At 35.6% G+C, this 15,781-nt stretch overlaps 2 protein-coding genes across 2 annotated transcripts; one reads left to right on the forward strand and one right to left on the reverse strand.

Moving 5' to 3' along the window:
• Positions 1–1,669: 1,669 nt before the first annotated feature.
• On the forward strand, positions 1,670–10,447 carry LOC113711232 (uncharacterized). Its single transcript, XM_072068578.1, has 5 exons — positions 1,670–1,768; positions 3,192–3,572; positions 7,399–7,513; positions 8,750–9,387; positions 9,531–10,447. Exons 1-4 carry the CDS (start codon positions 1,670–1,672, stop codon positions 8,821–8,823), a joined length of 669 nt encoding a protein of 222 aa, XP_071924679.1. The 3' UTR covers positions 8,824–9,387; positions 9,531–10,447.
• LOC113712105 (uncharacterized) lies at positions 10,109–11,675 on the reverse strand. Its single transcript, XM_072068265.1, has 4 exons — positions 11,532–11,675; positions 11,348–11,418; positions 10,744–11,189; positions 10,109–10,199 (listed from the first exon to the last, which is right to left on the reverse strand). The coding sequence occupies exons 1-3, from the start codon at positions 11,649–11,651 to the stop codon at positions 11,021–11,023; spliced, it is 360 nt and encodes a 119-aa protein (XP_071924366.1). The 5' UTR covers positions 11,652–11,675; the 3' UTR covers positions 10,109–10,199; positions 10,744–11,020.
• Between the last annotated feature and the right edge of the window lie 4,106 nt (positions 11,676–15,781).

The following is a 15,781-nucleotide window of genomic DNA, read 5'->3' on the forward strand; positions in this document are numbered from 1 at the left end:
GAGGAAGACATTAAACAAGATTTCATAACTTTGTGTGCGTGTATGTGTGAGAGGGTGTGCGTGATTTTGTGAAAAGAAACTTACTGATAGTTTGGAGTTGCAGAGAAATAAGAAAATCACAAGATTTTGGTTTCATTACTTAATGGTATTGAATGCCCTACAAACTTTTGATATGCTATTTCGACCAACTAATTCAAGAAATTATAAATTGGACCATAGATATTCAAAAAATTATTATGTTTCTAGCCCTAATTTCTGGAATTTTTGAGAATCAATTTTTTGTATTAGTGAGAAACTCATCAAATATGTTGAGTCAATGGTAATTTATATATGTTTCATTTTGTGAATAATTCAAAAATATATTTAGAACATGATGACATCATCCGATTAGATTCCGACTTAATCGATAGAATTCATTGATCTCAAATCTCTGATTTTAGCTAAGTCAATGTCTGATTTGAATTTAAAAACATAATCATGAAGTAAAATAATAGTGACAGTACATAGAGTGTGAAAAGATCCATTTATCAAACGGGAGCATTAATTATTTGTAGCCAATCAAATAGAACACATTGCTTAGCAACATTGTAGAATTCAAAAATAGGGTAGAGATGGTTAGCTAAAAGGTTGGCGGCTATAATTTGGCAAAAAAAAAAAAAGTAAGATTCAAATCACATTCTGTACATCAATTTTAAAATCATGTTTGAGTCCTACGAATCTCGAACAAATGAAATGAAGTTACGTCTTGTACGTTTGAATAAAAATTGGCCCCAATAATTTCCCCGGTAGGTAACAATAGTCTTTCATCAGGGCATGTCGCATATGGCAATAGGTGTCGAATTCGTACGCTGTCATGGTCTCGAATTGATATGAAATGTGGTACAGCCTTCTTGTAGTTTTTTTTTTTTTTTTTTTTTTTTTTACCGTCAAGCCCATTACAAATTGAGTATGCTATGAGAACTAGCGGAAATGTCGCTAGTCCTAATTGAATGTGCATGACATATGATTCACTTGCACGTCTGACCTTGAGTGAGGTATAGTATAATTTTGAAAATGAAAACTAACGACATTCTGTAATTATGGCCAAAATCAAGATAGAACACAAGAGGAGGTTAGTGTGATTTGATAAACACATACAACAATTTGATATATGGTCTTGTGTTGATCTAAATCTAAGGAAGTTAGTAAATCAACTTCTGCATTTTTTCTTTTTGGGTTGATACCAAACGTCATCATTCATGTATTGACAAAGTTTAAGTGCGATTAGATTAGTTGGCAACTGCATCAATAATACTACTTTATGCCTTCCTTTCAAACCACCTCACATAATTACAAAGGTTAATTTCCCTAATTTCAAATCTTGTCAAATCATGACTGACAACACATTTTCTTCCCTCTTCACAAAAGCAAGGTACAATGCCAAAAGCATCGATGTAGTTAGATCTTTGATATCTCTAACCACAAAATGTCTACCCGCGTTCATCTTGGTTGATTTTGCCATCAGCAACACTTGCACAATCTGAGGCGGGAAACTTGGACGGCTGCCTGAGTATTAGTATTGTCCTAGTGCAAAAAGTAAACCTGCTCTGACTGCAAATGCTTCGAGCGAAGGCTCCTTTGCTCTAAAAGGAATAGCCGGCCCAAGTAGCTACAAGCATCCCAAGTAGTGATGGCAACGGTCCTCCGTCCCCGCCCTGTTGCCGGCTACTTCCCCTGGTCTCCGGTGCCCGCTCCCCTCGCCCCGTCCCGTCCCGCTTTTTCCTGCAAGGTTAATAAAAATTTTCATATAATTTTATTATCATCAAAATTTAGTAAATAATTAAGTATTAAAATATCAACGTATCATCAAATCATTATCTATTGTAATTTTTAATTGAAATCCATAAAAACAATCAAATAAAAACTATTTTGATACAATCTGACATGATGAAACAAACATAACTAAAGTATTCAAGTTTTCACTTTTGAAATAAATACAATAACTAAGTTATTAATATAATTTTTTGGGTTAAAAACAAAAAAATCCCCTACGGTATACTTAATACACAGAAAAACTCCTCATAGTTTCAAAACATACAAAACAACACTTCATGTTTTGAACTAAATTGTAAACACACAGAATTCGTTAAACTTAACGGAATCCGGTAAATTTAACGGAAAACTTAACAAAATCTGGTGTATTTAACAGTAAATTTAACAGAATTCGGTAAGTTTAACGGCCAAGATAGTCATTTTCGTTAAATTTAACGAATTCTGTTAATTTACAATTTAGTTCAAAACATGAGGTATCGTTTCGTATGTTTTGAAACCACGGGAACTTTTCTGTGTATTAAGTATGCTACAAGGGTTTTTTTTTGTTTTTAACTCATTAATTTGAGAAAAAGTGTTATTGTGTTAAGTGTAATTAACGATTTAGTATAAATATATTAGTAAATTTAGTATAGCTAATTAATAATTTCTATTAGTAGACATGTATAATTATTAGTATAATTGATAATATCAATTATATTACATATACTAATATAGATTATGTAATACTTATACCTAATAATATCATTATTATAAATTTTGTAAGTAATAATCTTCGTACTATTTCCACTCAAAGGCGTGGTCTGCAGTTTGGTTAAAAATCTCAGACAGCTCGAGCATCTATATTTACAAGTGCAGATGTGACATCAAAGGCGTGGCTTCTGAAGTTGAAACTCCAGAGTCACGTACCTAGCCACTAACCTTTCCTTAAGTTATGTAATAATTGTGTGCACCACCTCCTCATTTTCTTGAAATTACATTAACTTCCTCCCAATTATGTATAATTCTGTTTTACTACTCCCGCTATCCCATATTTTTTTGTCACTTCTTTAAAAAAAGTATTTTGATTGTGCTGTTTAAGTTTTTTTTCAAAATTCAAATTTTGAATTTGATTGTAATATACATATGAATAAAAGTAGAGATAACATTAAGAACAGAAACTAGAGATGGTTTTGAATTTGAGACAAATAGTTTAGAACTTTTGAAAATGAAAAGCATGACACTTATTGGAGGGGGAGTAAATACTAATCCAATTTACTTTGAAAAAATAACTTCTTCATTTTTGACTTGTTAAAAAGCATATACTAGAGCGATAAAAAACAAAACTAAAAAACAAATGATTAAACGAATTTCAAAAAGTGAACGGAACGAGGTCGTATCAGGTAAACAAATCGAAAACAATTGGAAACGACGTAGTTCCCTATCCAAAGCCAGCTCCCATATCTGTTGTCGTCGTCGATACGTGGATCGCTTGCGGTGCTCTGCAAAGGCTTTTTCCTGCTTTGCTTTTGAGTTTTCCATTTCCAGCCAATATTGGGAAGAGAGAGCTGCTGAAGTCTGCGCCATGGAGGGTGGAGGAAGAAGAAGACGATAAATTCGAAGACGCCAAGCTAAAAGTCACCAATCAGCCCGGTTCAACTCCTGTTATGCACGTCCCCGGCAAGAAGCTTTCCAAGTCCAAAAACGGCGTTGCTGATGACGGTGATGATTCGCTCACTGAAATGGACCCTGAACTTCGTTACAGCTTCCAGCGTAATTTCCAGGTTAGCCCATTTATTAGAAATTCCTTTTTGAAGACCCTTTACAATTTCCTGCTGTTAGGAGCTGTTTGAATGCCGACCCAGATTCTAATTAGTGGCGAATTTTGTGTTCTTTGATGACCCAATTCAAATCGTTTGCTGCTTGGGAATAAAAGTTAATTTTTTTGGCCGGAGTGTGCAACTTTTACTGCATTTGGTAGGACATGTTGATGCATGTGTTTGTTTTTGAGTTTGGGGATGAGTTTTTTTTTTTCCCTATTTTTGGCTGTAAATAGTGGCAAATTTTGTGCTTTTTGATGTCCCGTTTCAAATTCTTTGCTGTTTTGGGAAAAAATCATTTTTTTCCTGGAGTCTAGAACTTTTACTGCATTTGGTGCATGTGTTTGCCTATTTAATGGGGATACATTTTATTTGTTTATTTATCTATTTCTGTGATTGGCGGCAAATTTTTTTGTTTCTCGGTGACCCTTTCGATTTTGCTTGCTCTTTGGGGATAAAAAATTATAATTTTTGCTGGAGCGAAAGAATTTTAGTGCATTAAGAAAATCTGGCGCGTGCTTTGTAGCGGAATAAGTCATTTTTTGGTTATTAGTGATAAAGCTTGTGTTTTGAAGAGGGCACCTGATGAAATTTTCACTGTTGTCCCAGTCTTGATTTATCATAACTCTTCTGGTTGCTGGTGGGTCGTATTTTTGGGATTGGACAGAAAAAATCAAGCCTAGTTTTAGTTGGTGCTCTTGGTTTATTTCTTACAGAATTTGAGTACTGGTGCCCCGGTAAAGAGGGTTAGGGCAGCAGGAAAACTTGTGAGTATGATGTTATTCTTTAATTTGTTTTCCTGTTCACATAACAAATATACCAACTTTACCTTAGCTTGATTGTATCTTCCCCACTCTTTGCAACCTTATGGCATTGTTGGCGTCCCTAATATGTGTATGCTTACATGTTGTGCATAACTGGTTGAAGGACATATACGTGAGCAAGGGGAATTCAAGTAGCAGCCCTTGCCCTAGTGAGGCAGTTCTGTGCTAGCAGTTTAAGGTGATATAAAGCTTGTCAGCGAGCCTTAATGCACTTCTTTTTCTTTTGATCAGTTGAGTTGCTCCTGATAATCCAGTCCCCATCATGCCCTGTCGAGCTTCTGGGATGGGGCTTGGAGTTCTTTCCTTACCTCCTGCTGCTGAAAGTAACCTGTATGTGCACCTTATTGAGGGTTCATTAACTGGGAAGCAGCTTTAAGGGTTGTCCTTTTGATGCACGTGAAATCTAATTCAAATAGCACAATATTCTGTAGGGATATTTTGTTATTTAGTTAGTCATGCACTGAGCTATGCACTTTCAGTCTAATAACAAATTTAAGGAATAACTTTAAAACTAGCTCTTGCCATTTGTTTGATCTTTTAGCTCAAGTTTTGGAGGCACTTTTCTGGTTTTGAAGGCGAGTCTTCATTGGCTTAAGCCTTCAAAGCAAGAATTGTACTTCCAGATTATTAGTTAAAAGTAATCAAGCAAGTCTTAGGTCCTATCATTTTCTGCATTAGGTTTTCTTAAATTACTCAAACAAACGTGGCTATGACAAGCTGTTTAATAACTAAAGGGTCACTTCAATCTCCCTCTCTGCCCATTCTCACTTTACCCCTCTCTCTAAGTTGAATTGCTTTAATCTCTTTCACCATCTTTCAATTTTCTCCAATTTTTTACAATATTCACAACAGCCTCACATGAAATCCTAGTTTTGACATGTGCAATATATTACAAAGAGGAAACAACCTTATGAAAGAAAGCCTAACTTAACAGAACAAAAGGATTACCAATCACTGTCTTATTCTTAATTCAATTTCTCTCCAATCACAGCTTCATTATTGCCAATGTTAATTTTGCAATGCAGCTGTTCCAATTCACAGTTACCCTGTAAGATAGCAAGCTGAAAAAATTTATGTCTCAATAAGAAGCCGAAGAAAGGAAAAGCTATACTCGAAATGTGATGGAGGTGCAACTTGGGTGGTGGTGTGAGTTGGGAGGGTAGGAGGGAGGTATTTGCAGTTGGCAAATGGTATGGTCGTTAGGGAGTTTAAGAGAAAGGAGGGAATGGTAGGAGGAGGAGGTGGGTTTGGGTAAAAGTAGGATTTGGTTTTGTATGAAGTAAAGGTATTTGTGCTTTTCTTTGGACATAAACTGTTTGCATGCCTAAATTGAAATGACTTTGGGGTGACACTGGTAATTTTCATAATGTGGAAAAAACAAAAAGTGGTGGAGGGGATTGATACAGTTGAATCTTTACAGAGACAATGTGAGAATTGGGCAACTCTTTATGGCGGGATAATGCATTTAGCCCAAAAAAAAACATGTATTTTTGTTTAAAAAAGTTTCGGGAAGCCCTTAACATCTCCTTAGGAACCCGACTTCTTCTTTCTCCATTTCCTTTTTATTCTTGTGTTACTATTTTCCTTTCTTTCTCAAAGTACCTCCACTCCTCTCTATCATCCTTAAAGTCTCATCTTTAGTTCTTCCCACCATGCACCCCATTCAATATTGATGCAAAACTGCTAAGGCCCAACTCTTGTAGTACTAGTTCTAGTATTGTAGTCTTCCACTTCCATGGCCTTCATCTCATCTTGTCCATTTGAATTCTCCCTGTTCTTCTTCTTCCTCTGCTGGTATATCTTGGCTTGGCCAGTAGTCCTAGTTCTAGTTAACCTTTGATTTTCTGTTGGTGAACCGAATTGTCATATTTTGCAATGGCTAGCAGTATTGTGTGCTCGTACCAATTTCAGATGAACTTCAGCGCTCTAACCTTGAAATGGGTGTAGCTTGCATATCTCTTAACCTAAATATGAGTCTCTGGTGTGCTAATAAGTGTCTTTGTGGACTGAGAGGGAAATAAATGTCTTCGCTGGGCAGTTGTGAAATCACATGGTTCTGTTTCAGTGCAGGAATTACCAATGAAGGGGCATGTAATCTGGGTGCAACACTTCTTTTTTTGTTTTTTCCCTAATTATCTGCTTTCCTTCCATTATTGTGGGATCAGACTATTCAATGGATTGTGGGATATTTTGGGACTCAATTGTTTTCTCTCTTTTTCTGCTTCGCTTCCTTGCTTTTGGGGTTTAAGATCTTTAAGTTTCATGCTGTTTGTTTATCTGATGTACTGTGGGAATTCCAGAATGATTAGGTTGCAATTTCTTGTGGACAGTATCCTTTTCAGGGATGCCTTGGATGACCCCGAATGACATGAGAATTCATTCTCTTGTGTCTTTGGACATCTCTGTCTGTGTTCCTTTCTTGATGATAGATAATACTCTGCAGGGATTCAAATTGTATGGTAGGCGAAACGGCCAAGCCTTTGGAATTCTATCATGATATTCTGCATCCAATCTGGAAACTTGGTTTTGCATGTGAAGCACCTGCTTTGTGTGTTGCTTGACATGCTGTAGAGCAGATTCAGATTAGTTTGAATGTTAAAAGGAGGACAGGCAAGAAAGATGCATGTATGACTTCTCACTATATTTGGTGAACTCCGTCCACTTGGGACGGGGGCATCGGCTGTTAATTTCATTTAGCAAGTTGTACGGCTATTAGAACCTTGCAATACTAAATTCCCTGATGCTTTTAGGCTTTTTGTGCCAAGATACAGATATCAACTTTGATTATGACAGCTTTTTGGTGTAGAATAAGGCAGTGCACCAAAAAAAAATAATTGGGGCCTTGAAAAGCACTAGTGATGAGATGACAGTTTACAGTTTGTAGAGATTGTCCCCCAATAATAAAAGCAGTTATGCTTTTTAAAGTTTGTCATTAAATGAACTTGCATCTCTTTTTCTGTTTGCAGTTTCTTCAGCGTGTATTCAGCATGGATACTCTTGTGAAACCTTTTCCTCCTGCAATGGGGGACTATGCCTCCCACAACTTGAATTTCTTCACTCGCATCTTTAGCCAATTTTTCGGTAAGCATGCATGCTGCACTTTTTGGCGCTTAAATAAAGTTCTGCGGTCAGGGAGTATGTATACATTATCTCTTTATGTGTTTGGTGTCCTCTACTCTCCGCATTACATGGTCACTTTTTTTTTTCTTGGTAATATACTATGCTTTGTAACCCCCCCCCCTTCCTTCCACCCCAAGAGGAAATTTAAATAATAATTATAGGATTAATTTTTTATTCACTGACAGTATAGTGATTTTCTTACACTATCAGCTTTGGATGTATGCCACATGTGCATGTTTTGAATTTCAAATTTGAATTCATGTTATGTGGCGTGATCTAGACCTACTAGTGTAAAAATATATATATATATATATATATATATGTGTATATATATATACACACACACACACACATTGATAGTGTATAAAAAAGTTATCCATAATTATATTCATGTATGTTCTTACTTTTTTTTTCTTCCACTTTATTGAATAATATGCTTCTATCTAGTCTACTCCTCCCTCCTCCTACCCAAAGAGGAAAAGCAAAAGAAATATGGATAAAAGATAAAATAGGTCCAGCTGGGGATTGTGGGAGTTGCCAGTTATTCATACATCTGATGCCCCTCGAGTGTGGAACTGGGAGAATGGTCAAATGCACAAGACTGATCGTTCAAATGCTGGCTCAGCATGGCAACTAAATTAGGCATTACTAACCAATAAAGTCGTGCCATCTGGTGTCTGGCATCCAAAATTGCAGAACAGTTCGAGAATTGGTCATGAGATTCATCTAAAGTTTTTATTTTATTGTTTTAATGTTTTGGATTGCATTTCCTTTTATATTGCAAGAAGCATAAGATACACAATTTTATTAGTCCATAGTTGACAGTTCTGCAATTGTTGTATCCTCTTATTTCATTTCCATTACCAGTATTTTTTGAAATGGGAAAAAGTGAAGTTTGTGAAATAGGCTAAAGTGAACTATTAGGCAGGGGAACAATAAAGATAAGCAATTACTGCAACATAGAATTCTTTGTGTTTACTTTTGGTCCTATGTCAGCCTTGCTTTAGTTTGCTATTTTTATTCTTTAGGCAGTTTTTATGTATTTGTTTCTCTAAATGAGCCTTTTTCAGTCACAGTGAAAAGAGAACTTTTGGTTTCCCATCAGTCCGTTTGGTAAATTTGGGCAAGCAAGCTACCTTCTGTTCGTTTCTCCATTTCTCATTCATTTGCATTGACTTGATAATTTTGTTTCTGCAGATAATGAAGATATTGCAGCTGCTCAGAAGTCTCTTGGAATAGGACAAGAAGAAAAAATCCGTAAAGTTCGATGACCTTCCTATGTTTGAATAAGAATGTTCTCAATCTTCAACTTCGTAAAATGACTAATGTAGTTCAGGACCTCAAGCAAATTTGGATTCGTGATGTATTATTACCACCTGTTCCATTAATGCTTAATTCTAACGTCACACACATATAGGCCAGAGAATTTGCGTCCTGAATAGCTGTTTCGTGCAACCATCTGTTAACTTGTTCAGTTTTTTGTGAAATTGCTTGTTTTGATTAAACGAAAGCAGGTCTAGGCGAAACTTGATGACTGCATAGACTCTCGAGGGTTGTTACTGGATGCCTAACCATTACTGGATCCCACTTGCTAATGCCACATTCTGAAAGGAATTCCTCATAATCACGCTCAAGCTCACTGTAATCCTGACTAAGATCTTTGGTATTGACGTGATCTTCATCCTCTGATGCGTACTGCAAAACAGCTCAAGTTTTCTCAGTAGGTTGAAGATCAAGGTACGTTCAAAGTGCATGTTTCAAAGCCAGAGAACTTTCAAGAAAAGGAATACTTTTGGTGCCTTAGAGCTCAGGTCTTGAACCCAAAATAGTATAATGTACGTTCAATCTATGCTTTTGACTTTTTATGCCATCGCAGTTTTCCAACTTTTTTATGCTATCACAGTCTTATGGAGATGATAAAATCATTCATAGGAAAACCTGCTAGTTGATTGATGTTGATCCCACATTTATATGCCAGAAATTAACGGGTTAAACCAGAGTATGCTGAAGAATCAATTGCAGGAACAGCAAAACCAGAGTATGCTGAAGAATCAATTGGAGGAAAGTACAAGATTCGACATCATAAGTTCAACTCAATCAGGTACTTGCATCATAGTCGGGTCTTGTGCCAGTATCCAGTGCATCTGGATCCTTCAAATGCTGAAGAGCAAATTTCCACCTGATTCTTTTAGATCCATGGTGATGCTCTTCTGATTCATTTACATTATGTTTCATATCTCCAGCAACTCTATTGCATAAGGCACCAATTATGCATCTGATGCAAAAGGCTATCAGGGGAACCAGAACTAGAAAATAACCAGTGCTTTTAGCCTGATAATAAAATTGACAAGTCTGTTGAGCCTGTTACTAAATTTTGGTACAATGTGCACATTGATCAGCTGAATATGACCAATCAACAAAGTAATTGAAAAGGCAATATAGTTCCAATAAGCAATGCTCAGATAAGAGAAATGACAAACAGTTTGGCAAAGCAACATGGCACGCTAGAAGAAGTGCTCACATAGGATAAATTATGAACGGACAAGAAACTGAACATTTTCTGGTTCAAGCAGCTACTAAACAATTCCAGTCTTGAAGTTCTTTCATCAAGAGAAGGGTCAGATGATAGGGCTCGCTCACTCTTTTGCTGCCAACAAAAGAACATACGTATCGTGAAGGAAGTCAGCTTTAAAACTTCAGCAAACACCAGGAATGCAAGTATTCTATGGCAGTTAAGACTGTAACATCAGCAGAACTTTTTTTTTCTTTTTTGATGTACTCGCTTCTGTTTTTTTCTTTTGTTGTTCCAATTTGCTCAACAATTATATGTATGAGAATAAGATGTGAGCTAACATTTGAATTCTAGAAATAACATCAGACTTGCCTTCTGACCAACTTAGCCTAGCATTAAAGCTTTTGGTGATCCACACAAAAAGCTATAAATCCAATTGAAATGTTATTTAACTACTGTCCAGAACTTTTTTTCTAGTTTCATAAAACTAAATCCCTTTTGGGTAGCAATATTCAATGAAATAATTTAGTACCAGTGATCACTTCATGATAGAAAAATAAAGGAATTCTAAGCTCAAGGTCAGGACCCAGGTTGGTAGTTGCAATAATCAGACTCATTAAAACCAACCATGAAGAGACAACACGCAATCGAAAAGAATAGTGGACTTAAAACCATTTACCATTTGCAAAGGTACTGCAGTGGATAAGGGAATGTTCAGATGTTGGCCCTCAAAAACGGACGAGGGCCTCTGACGGTTCAAAAATTTGTGCGGCTCAAAGACAACCGTCCCAGGCTTACGGCCTGGACGAGACCTCAAAAATTTATGCGACTCAGATCACGTTTTTTAACTCGATTTTTACCTCGTGTGGAACCCACAAAAAAGTTGTTCTATTTTACTCGCTGTTGTTCAATTATTACACCTTGTACAGATGATGTTAAACCATATACAAATGATGTTACACCTTTTGGAATGGTTGTTCTGACAACCGCTCCAGCCCCAGAACAACCGCTCCAGCCCCGCGTCCCTCAAAAACAAGGTCAACATCAACAATGTCCTTATTAGCAGCAGCAATTTCATAAATGGCTACCCCATATAGCTTTGAAATGGAAGTCAAAGTTTCACCTCTGCAAATTTAAACCAACAAAATTCCCAAGGTAGTTAAGCACGCAGTATCAATAAAAAAGATCCCATCTTTATTCCAAAAAGCTCAAAAGTTCGCAAATTAAAAACACACACACACACAGAGACACACAAACGCATGCAGGTTTAAGCATTTTCTTACTCTTTGACCACATGTTTAAGCATTGAGTGCCGACCCTTTGAAGACATCCCCCGTATTTGACACCTCCATCTCTGAAAATGACAAAAACCCAGAAATTGTTTTACCCCTGTATCTGACATTTTTTTCATGAAATTACAATCACAACAAACAGAAAAGGATACGAAGAAGAAGAAAGGAATATTACCTGAGCATGCAAATGAAAGTTCTTGTGATTAGAAACTTTTCTGCTAACTTTTACTAACACAGAAGATCTTATTACTACTAAGGTTCTTGGAAGCGATGATTGGCTCAACTTAAATTCCATTGACTATTAATCATAATTTTTCTGGTTGATGATTAATATATCATACACTGTGGACAATTTCTTGTTCCCGGATAAGAAAAGGCGCGATTCTGAGAAGGCACATTTATTCCTGTGGACCAAAATGGGCTTAAACTGTACAAACCAGTGTCCTTGGGCCACCAATAGGAGGACTGCTCAAAAAGATACGAAAAACTCCTCTTTTTTTTTTTTAAAAAAATTAAGGTTAAAATTGAATACATATTGTTCAACGGGTTAATTTGGAACTCCCGAAGAAAAAAAAAAAAGGAATAACCTAATTGGATTCTCAATTGGTTCCAATACATAGGTGAAAGGACTCTTATAAATACTCAACTCATAAATATGTATACCCGTAAATTAATGTAAAATGAACAAAATGTATCATGACGGGCCAAAAAAAAAAAAAATGTATCATGATCTTGAATATTGACATTAATTTTGGTGATTTAAGTGGAACTGACAATTTATTCACATAGTACTTTTAATGTATAAGAAGTTAAAAAGGGGGTATGAGGGCAACCCTTGGGCACGACTGAGCACCCGACTGGAAAGGAGGAAACATGCACAGGCAGTGTCTTGGAAACGGCCTCCGGCACACCATGTCAAGTTGAATACGGACGCTAGTGTCTCTCACAATCGTGCTTTTGGGGGTGGTTTACTCCGAGACTTTGCGGGTCGCTTAATCTTTGTGTATTACAAGGAGTTTGGGGAGATGGATGTCTTGTTGGCAGAAAGTTCATCTTTGCTACATGGTCTCCAGCTGTGTAAGGAGCTAGTCATGGGACCCCTGCTGGTAGAGGTAGACTCTAAAAGTCTGGTAAGTCTGATTGATTAATGCGGGAGCGACGTCCCGGTGGCCCCTATGCAATATGTTGAGGCACATACGGGAGCTGCTTTCCTCATTTTCAGCCTCTGTAACACACATTTTTAGGGAGGCGAACTCTTCAGCAGAAAAACTCGCCGGATTGCGATTGTCATCAAAGTTATTCTGCATTTCATTTCAACAACTTCCGAATCTAGTGCGAGCATCAATAGTCTTGGATAGCCGGGAATTTTCTTCCTTGCGGTGGCAGGCTGTAGGACAGTAGTTCAAAGTATCTGGAAGATGTCTAAAGCTCTATGTATGCTGTTGTTTTGCCAATAAAATCGTAGTTTTTGATTAAAAAAAAAAAAGGGTCCCAAAATGTCATTTCTCATTCAAAATTTAGTTAGCTTAATGCCTTTTTATATTTACTTTTTTTTTTTAGAAAAAAAGGTTGTATAGGTTCGACTTTGATCATCACTACAGATCAGGACATGCCTCCAATACTGTAGGTCACTTATAAAATTCTTACAAATTATGTACTAACACAGTTCTTATTTCGACAGCAAGATGTGAGCACACAACCTTCATATTTACTTATAGCTTCCAAAGATAAAAACAAAAGTTTGCAAATAGATATTTGTCTCGTAGAACCGATCCAATAGTGACTAATTATGAACGTCTAAGACAAACACGATCTAGTAAAGTCAACCTGTTACACGAAACTTACTGTTGTTGTTATTCATGTTATGATGTATATTATAACAAGGTTATCCAAATAATGCATATTTAAAAAAAAAAAAAAAAAGAAAACAAGAAACCTTGTTACAATAGTTTAAGATTGTTTACTTTGGTGGAGGAGGAGGCTTTGCACAAAACATGCGACACTGGCATCGGCTTTCAGGAGGTTTAGCCTGATCACATCAACAGTTTCGAGAGGATCTGGATGGAAACTGATGTCGAATTCCCATCATCTCCATATTTATCGTAGTGTTGATATTTGAAGGGAAAGCTAACGAGCCAATGGACTGGAATACAGGAAAAAGAAAAAAAGATTCAAGCCATTAGAATTATCATGATTATACACGTTATATATAATATGAATATTTGCCCTTGTGAACGTTTGTAGGTACAAGATTTAGGATCATTAAATCATTAAAGAGAGTGATATTATTAGCGTTTTGATGCATAGAAAGATTGAACAAGTAAAATAGCTAGTATTAAGGGTGAGTGTTTAAAATTGAGTTTGTTAAGATAAAAAAGAAATTTAAGGGCTTTTGAGAAACATATATAGATGGAGAGGCTAGGTGAGAAGCTGACCAATATCATCAATAGCTGACGAAGGCGACTTAGCAAGAGTTCCATTGAAAGAAGGGGAAAGCACGAAAGAGTCCTTCATTTTTGTTGTTTTGGATCTTTCGTATTGGAATTCCTTAGGCTCTGATTTGCTCCATCGCGCTTGTGGCATCATTTTATAGTGCAAAAAACTAATTTATGAAAGTAGGAAAGTTTCGTTGCCATTAGTGATTTGTTTTGCAATCAAAGGCTTACCATAATAGCACATGAAAGAAGGGCAAATCTGCATTGATCAAAGATGTCTTAATTTATTGAAAATTCACATATTAAAAAAAAACTTGCATCATAGGTCTATAATAATTGTACCATATGGCATAATAGTCATATATTTGCCATGCACCTAAAGTACTTATATAGCACATGTTGTATATTCGCCAAAAAAACAAAAAAAAAAAAAATTGTTCATGTGACATAAACCTCGTTGGGAGATTCAAAACATGTTCAAAGAATTTTGGAAGGGTAAAAATCCACTTTTCGTTCCCAAAATTTGGGTTAGGAAAAACATATTTCATCTACAAACTTTGTGGTGCAACACATTTAGTATATGAATTATCAATTTCTGAATACATTTAGTTCAGAAACGGCAAATTAATCAATTTGGGCAGAAAAGGGGCACATGAGGGAAAAAATTGCTCACTTAAAACCAATAAAATTCAATGCAAAGTTTAACTCTCCCTTTCTTTTGTACCTTTCCTCTTCAGATTTTCCTTTTTCGCTACCCATTCAAATCCACAATTAGTAGAGCGGAGAAATTAGTTTGATTAAGGCCACCCAACATGGAGAAAATGTCGCTTCGGAAGAAAGCCATAAACAGCAACTGGTAGTTTCTTTTTTCTTTATCTTGTACATTCATTATCGACAGTTTAAAACTTTTCTTTTATCTTACCTACTCTTACATTATATACTTTTAGGGGTGAGCATTCGGTGCAAAGCGGTAATTCGGTTATATGAATTTTGGTAAATTTGGTTATTGGACTTATAGAAATTTAAACTGTTTTCAAATTCGAATTGGGGATACCCAAATTCATTTCACTTCTGAATTTGAATTCGAAAATGGTAATGAATTCGGGTTAACTGTTTTCATTAAAAAAAAAAACTGCTGAAGCCTTTAATTGCAATTTCTAGCCTAATTAAACCCTGTTATCAAGTTTGACAGCTACGCTGCTACTATTGTCAAGTTTAATTGCAATTTCCAGCCTAATTTTCAGATTGATTTGGGAATTGGGAATTGTGATTTGGGAATTTGGAGTCCTACACTTTTTGTTTTGGTAACATGAGTTAATTTGCGAATTGTGAAGGCAGTGATTTTGTAATTTTTAATTTGTGAACTGGGGCACTAAATTATCATACATTCATTATGCTCCTCAATGATTTAAAAATTATTGCCGATTTGATTCCCAAATTTATTCATATTTAACACATTAGTCATGTTCTAATCATTCTGTAGTTTAATTAGTATTCATTTGATCACATGTACCTAGTTATATCCTGAATCCTTGATCAATGATTTAAGGAACAAATAAAAAATGATTAATTTAAACTAGAATACACCTTAGACTGTACAATGATTAGTAATAATTTACAAACTTATAATTTACAATGATAAATAATAAGTAATATTAGTTACAAATTTACAAATTACAATGATTAGTGATAAGTGATATTAGTTACAAATTTATAATTTACAATAATTAGTGATAAGTCACTAAATCACAAACTTATAATTTATTTCAAATCAAAATACAACTTACTTACTTATGTTATTGAATAGTTGTATACACAATATCACTTATTCATTTATAAATTACAAATTATGTAATGCATTACACTTACATTTATTCTTATTTCTTATATAGCTTTTTTGGAAAAATTTGCAAATGACTTAATTGTTTTTAATAGTGAAAGCCAATATACTACTATGTTGATGTGCAATTCATATGCATTCACCTAGATA

This window comes from Coffea arabica, chromosome 10c (genome assembly GCF_036785885.1).
Source record: "Coffea arabica cultivar ET-39 chromosome 10c, Coffea Arabica ET-39 HiFi, whole genome shotgun sequence".
NCBI lineage: Eukaryota > Viridiplantae > Streptophyta > Magnoliopsida > Gentianales > Rubiaceae > Coffea > Coffea arabica.

Bases quoted from the DNA above. Each gene is read 5' to 3' on its own strand.
- LOC113711232 (XM_072068578.1), top strand. From the start codon at position 1,670: ATGGCAACGGTCCTCCGTCCCCGCCCTGTTGCCGGCTACTTCCCCTGG. The intron at 1,769-3,191 runs GTTAATAAAAAT...AGGTCGTATCAG, and splicing joins GTCCCGCTTTTTCCTGCAAG to GTAAACAAATCGAAAACAAT. The intron at 3,573-7,398 runs GTTAGCCCATTT...TTCTGTTTGCAG, and splicing joins GCTTCCAGCGTAATTTCCAG to TTTCTTCAGCGTGTATTCAG.
- LOC113712105 (XM_072068265.1), bottom strand. From the start codon at position 11,651: ATGGAATTTAAGTTGAGCCAATCATCGCTTCCAAGAACCTTAGTAGTA. The intron at 11,419-11,531 runs GTAATATTCCTT...TGTCATTTTCAG, and splicing joins ACTTTCATTTGCATGCTCAG to AGATGGAGGTGTCAAATACG. The intron at 11,190-11,347 runs GTAAGAAAATGC...TTAAATTTGCAG, and splicing joins CTTAAACATGTGGTCAAAGA to AGGTGAAACTTTGACTTCCA.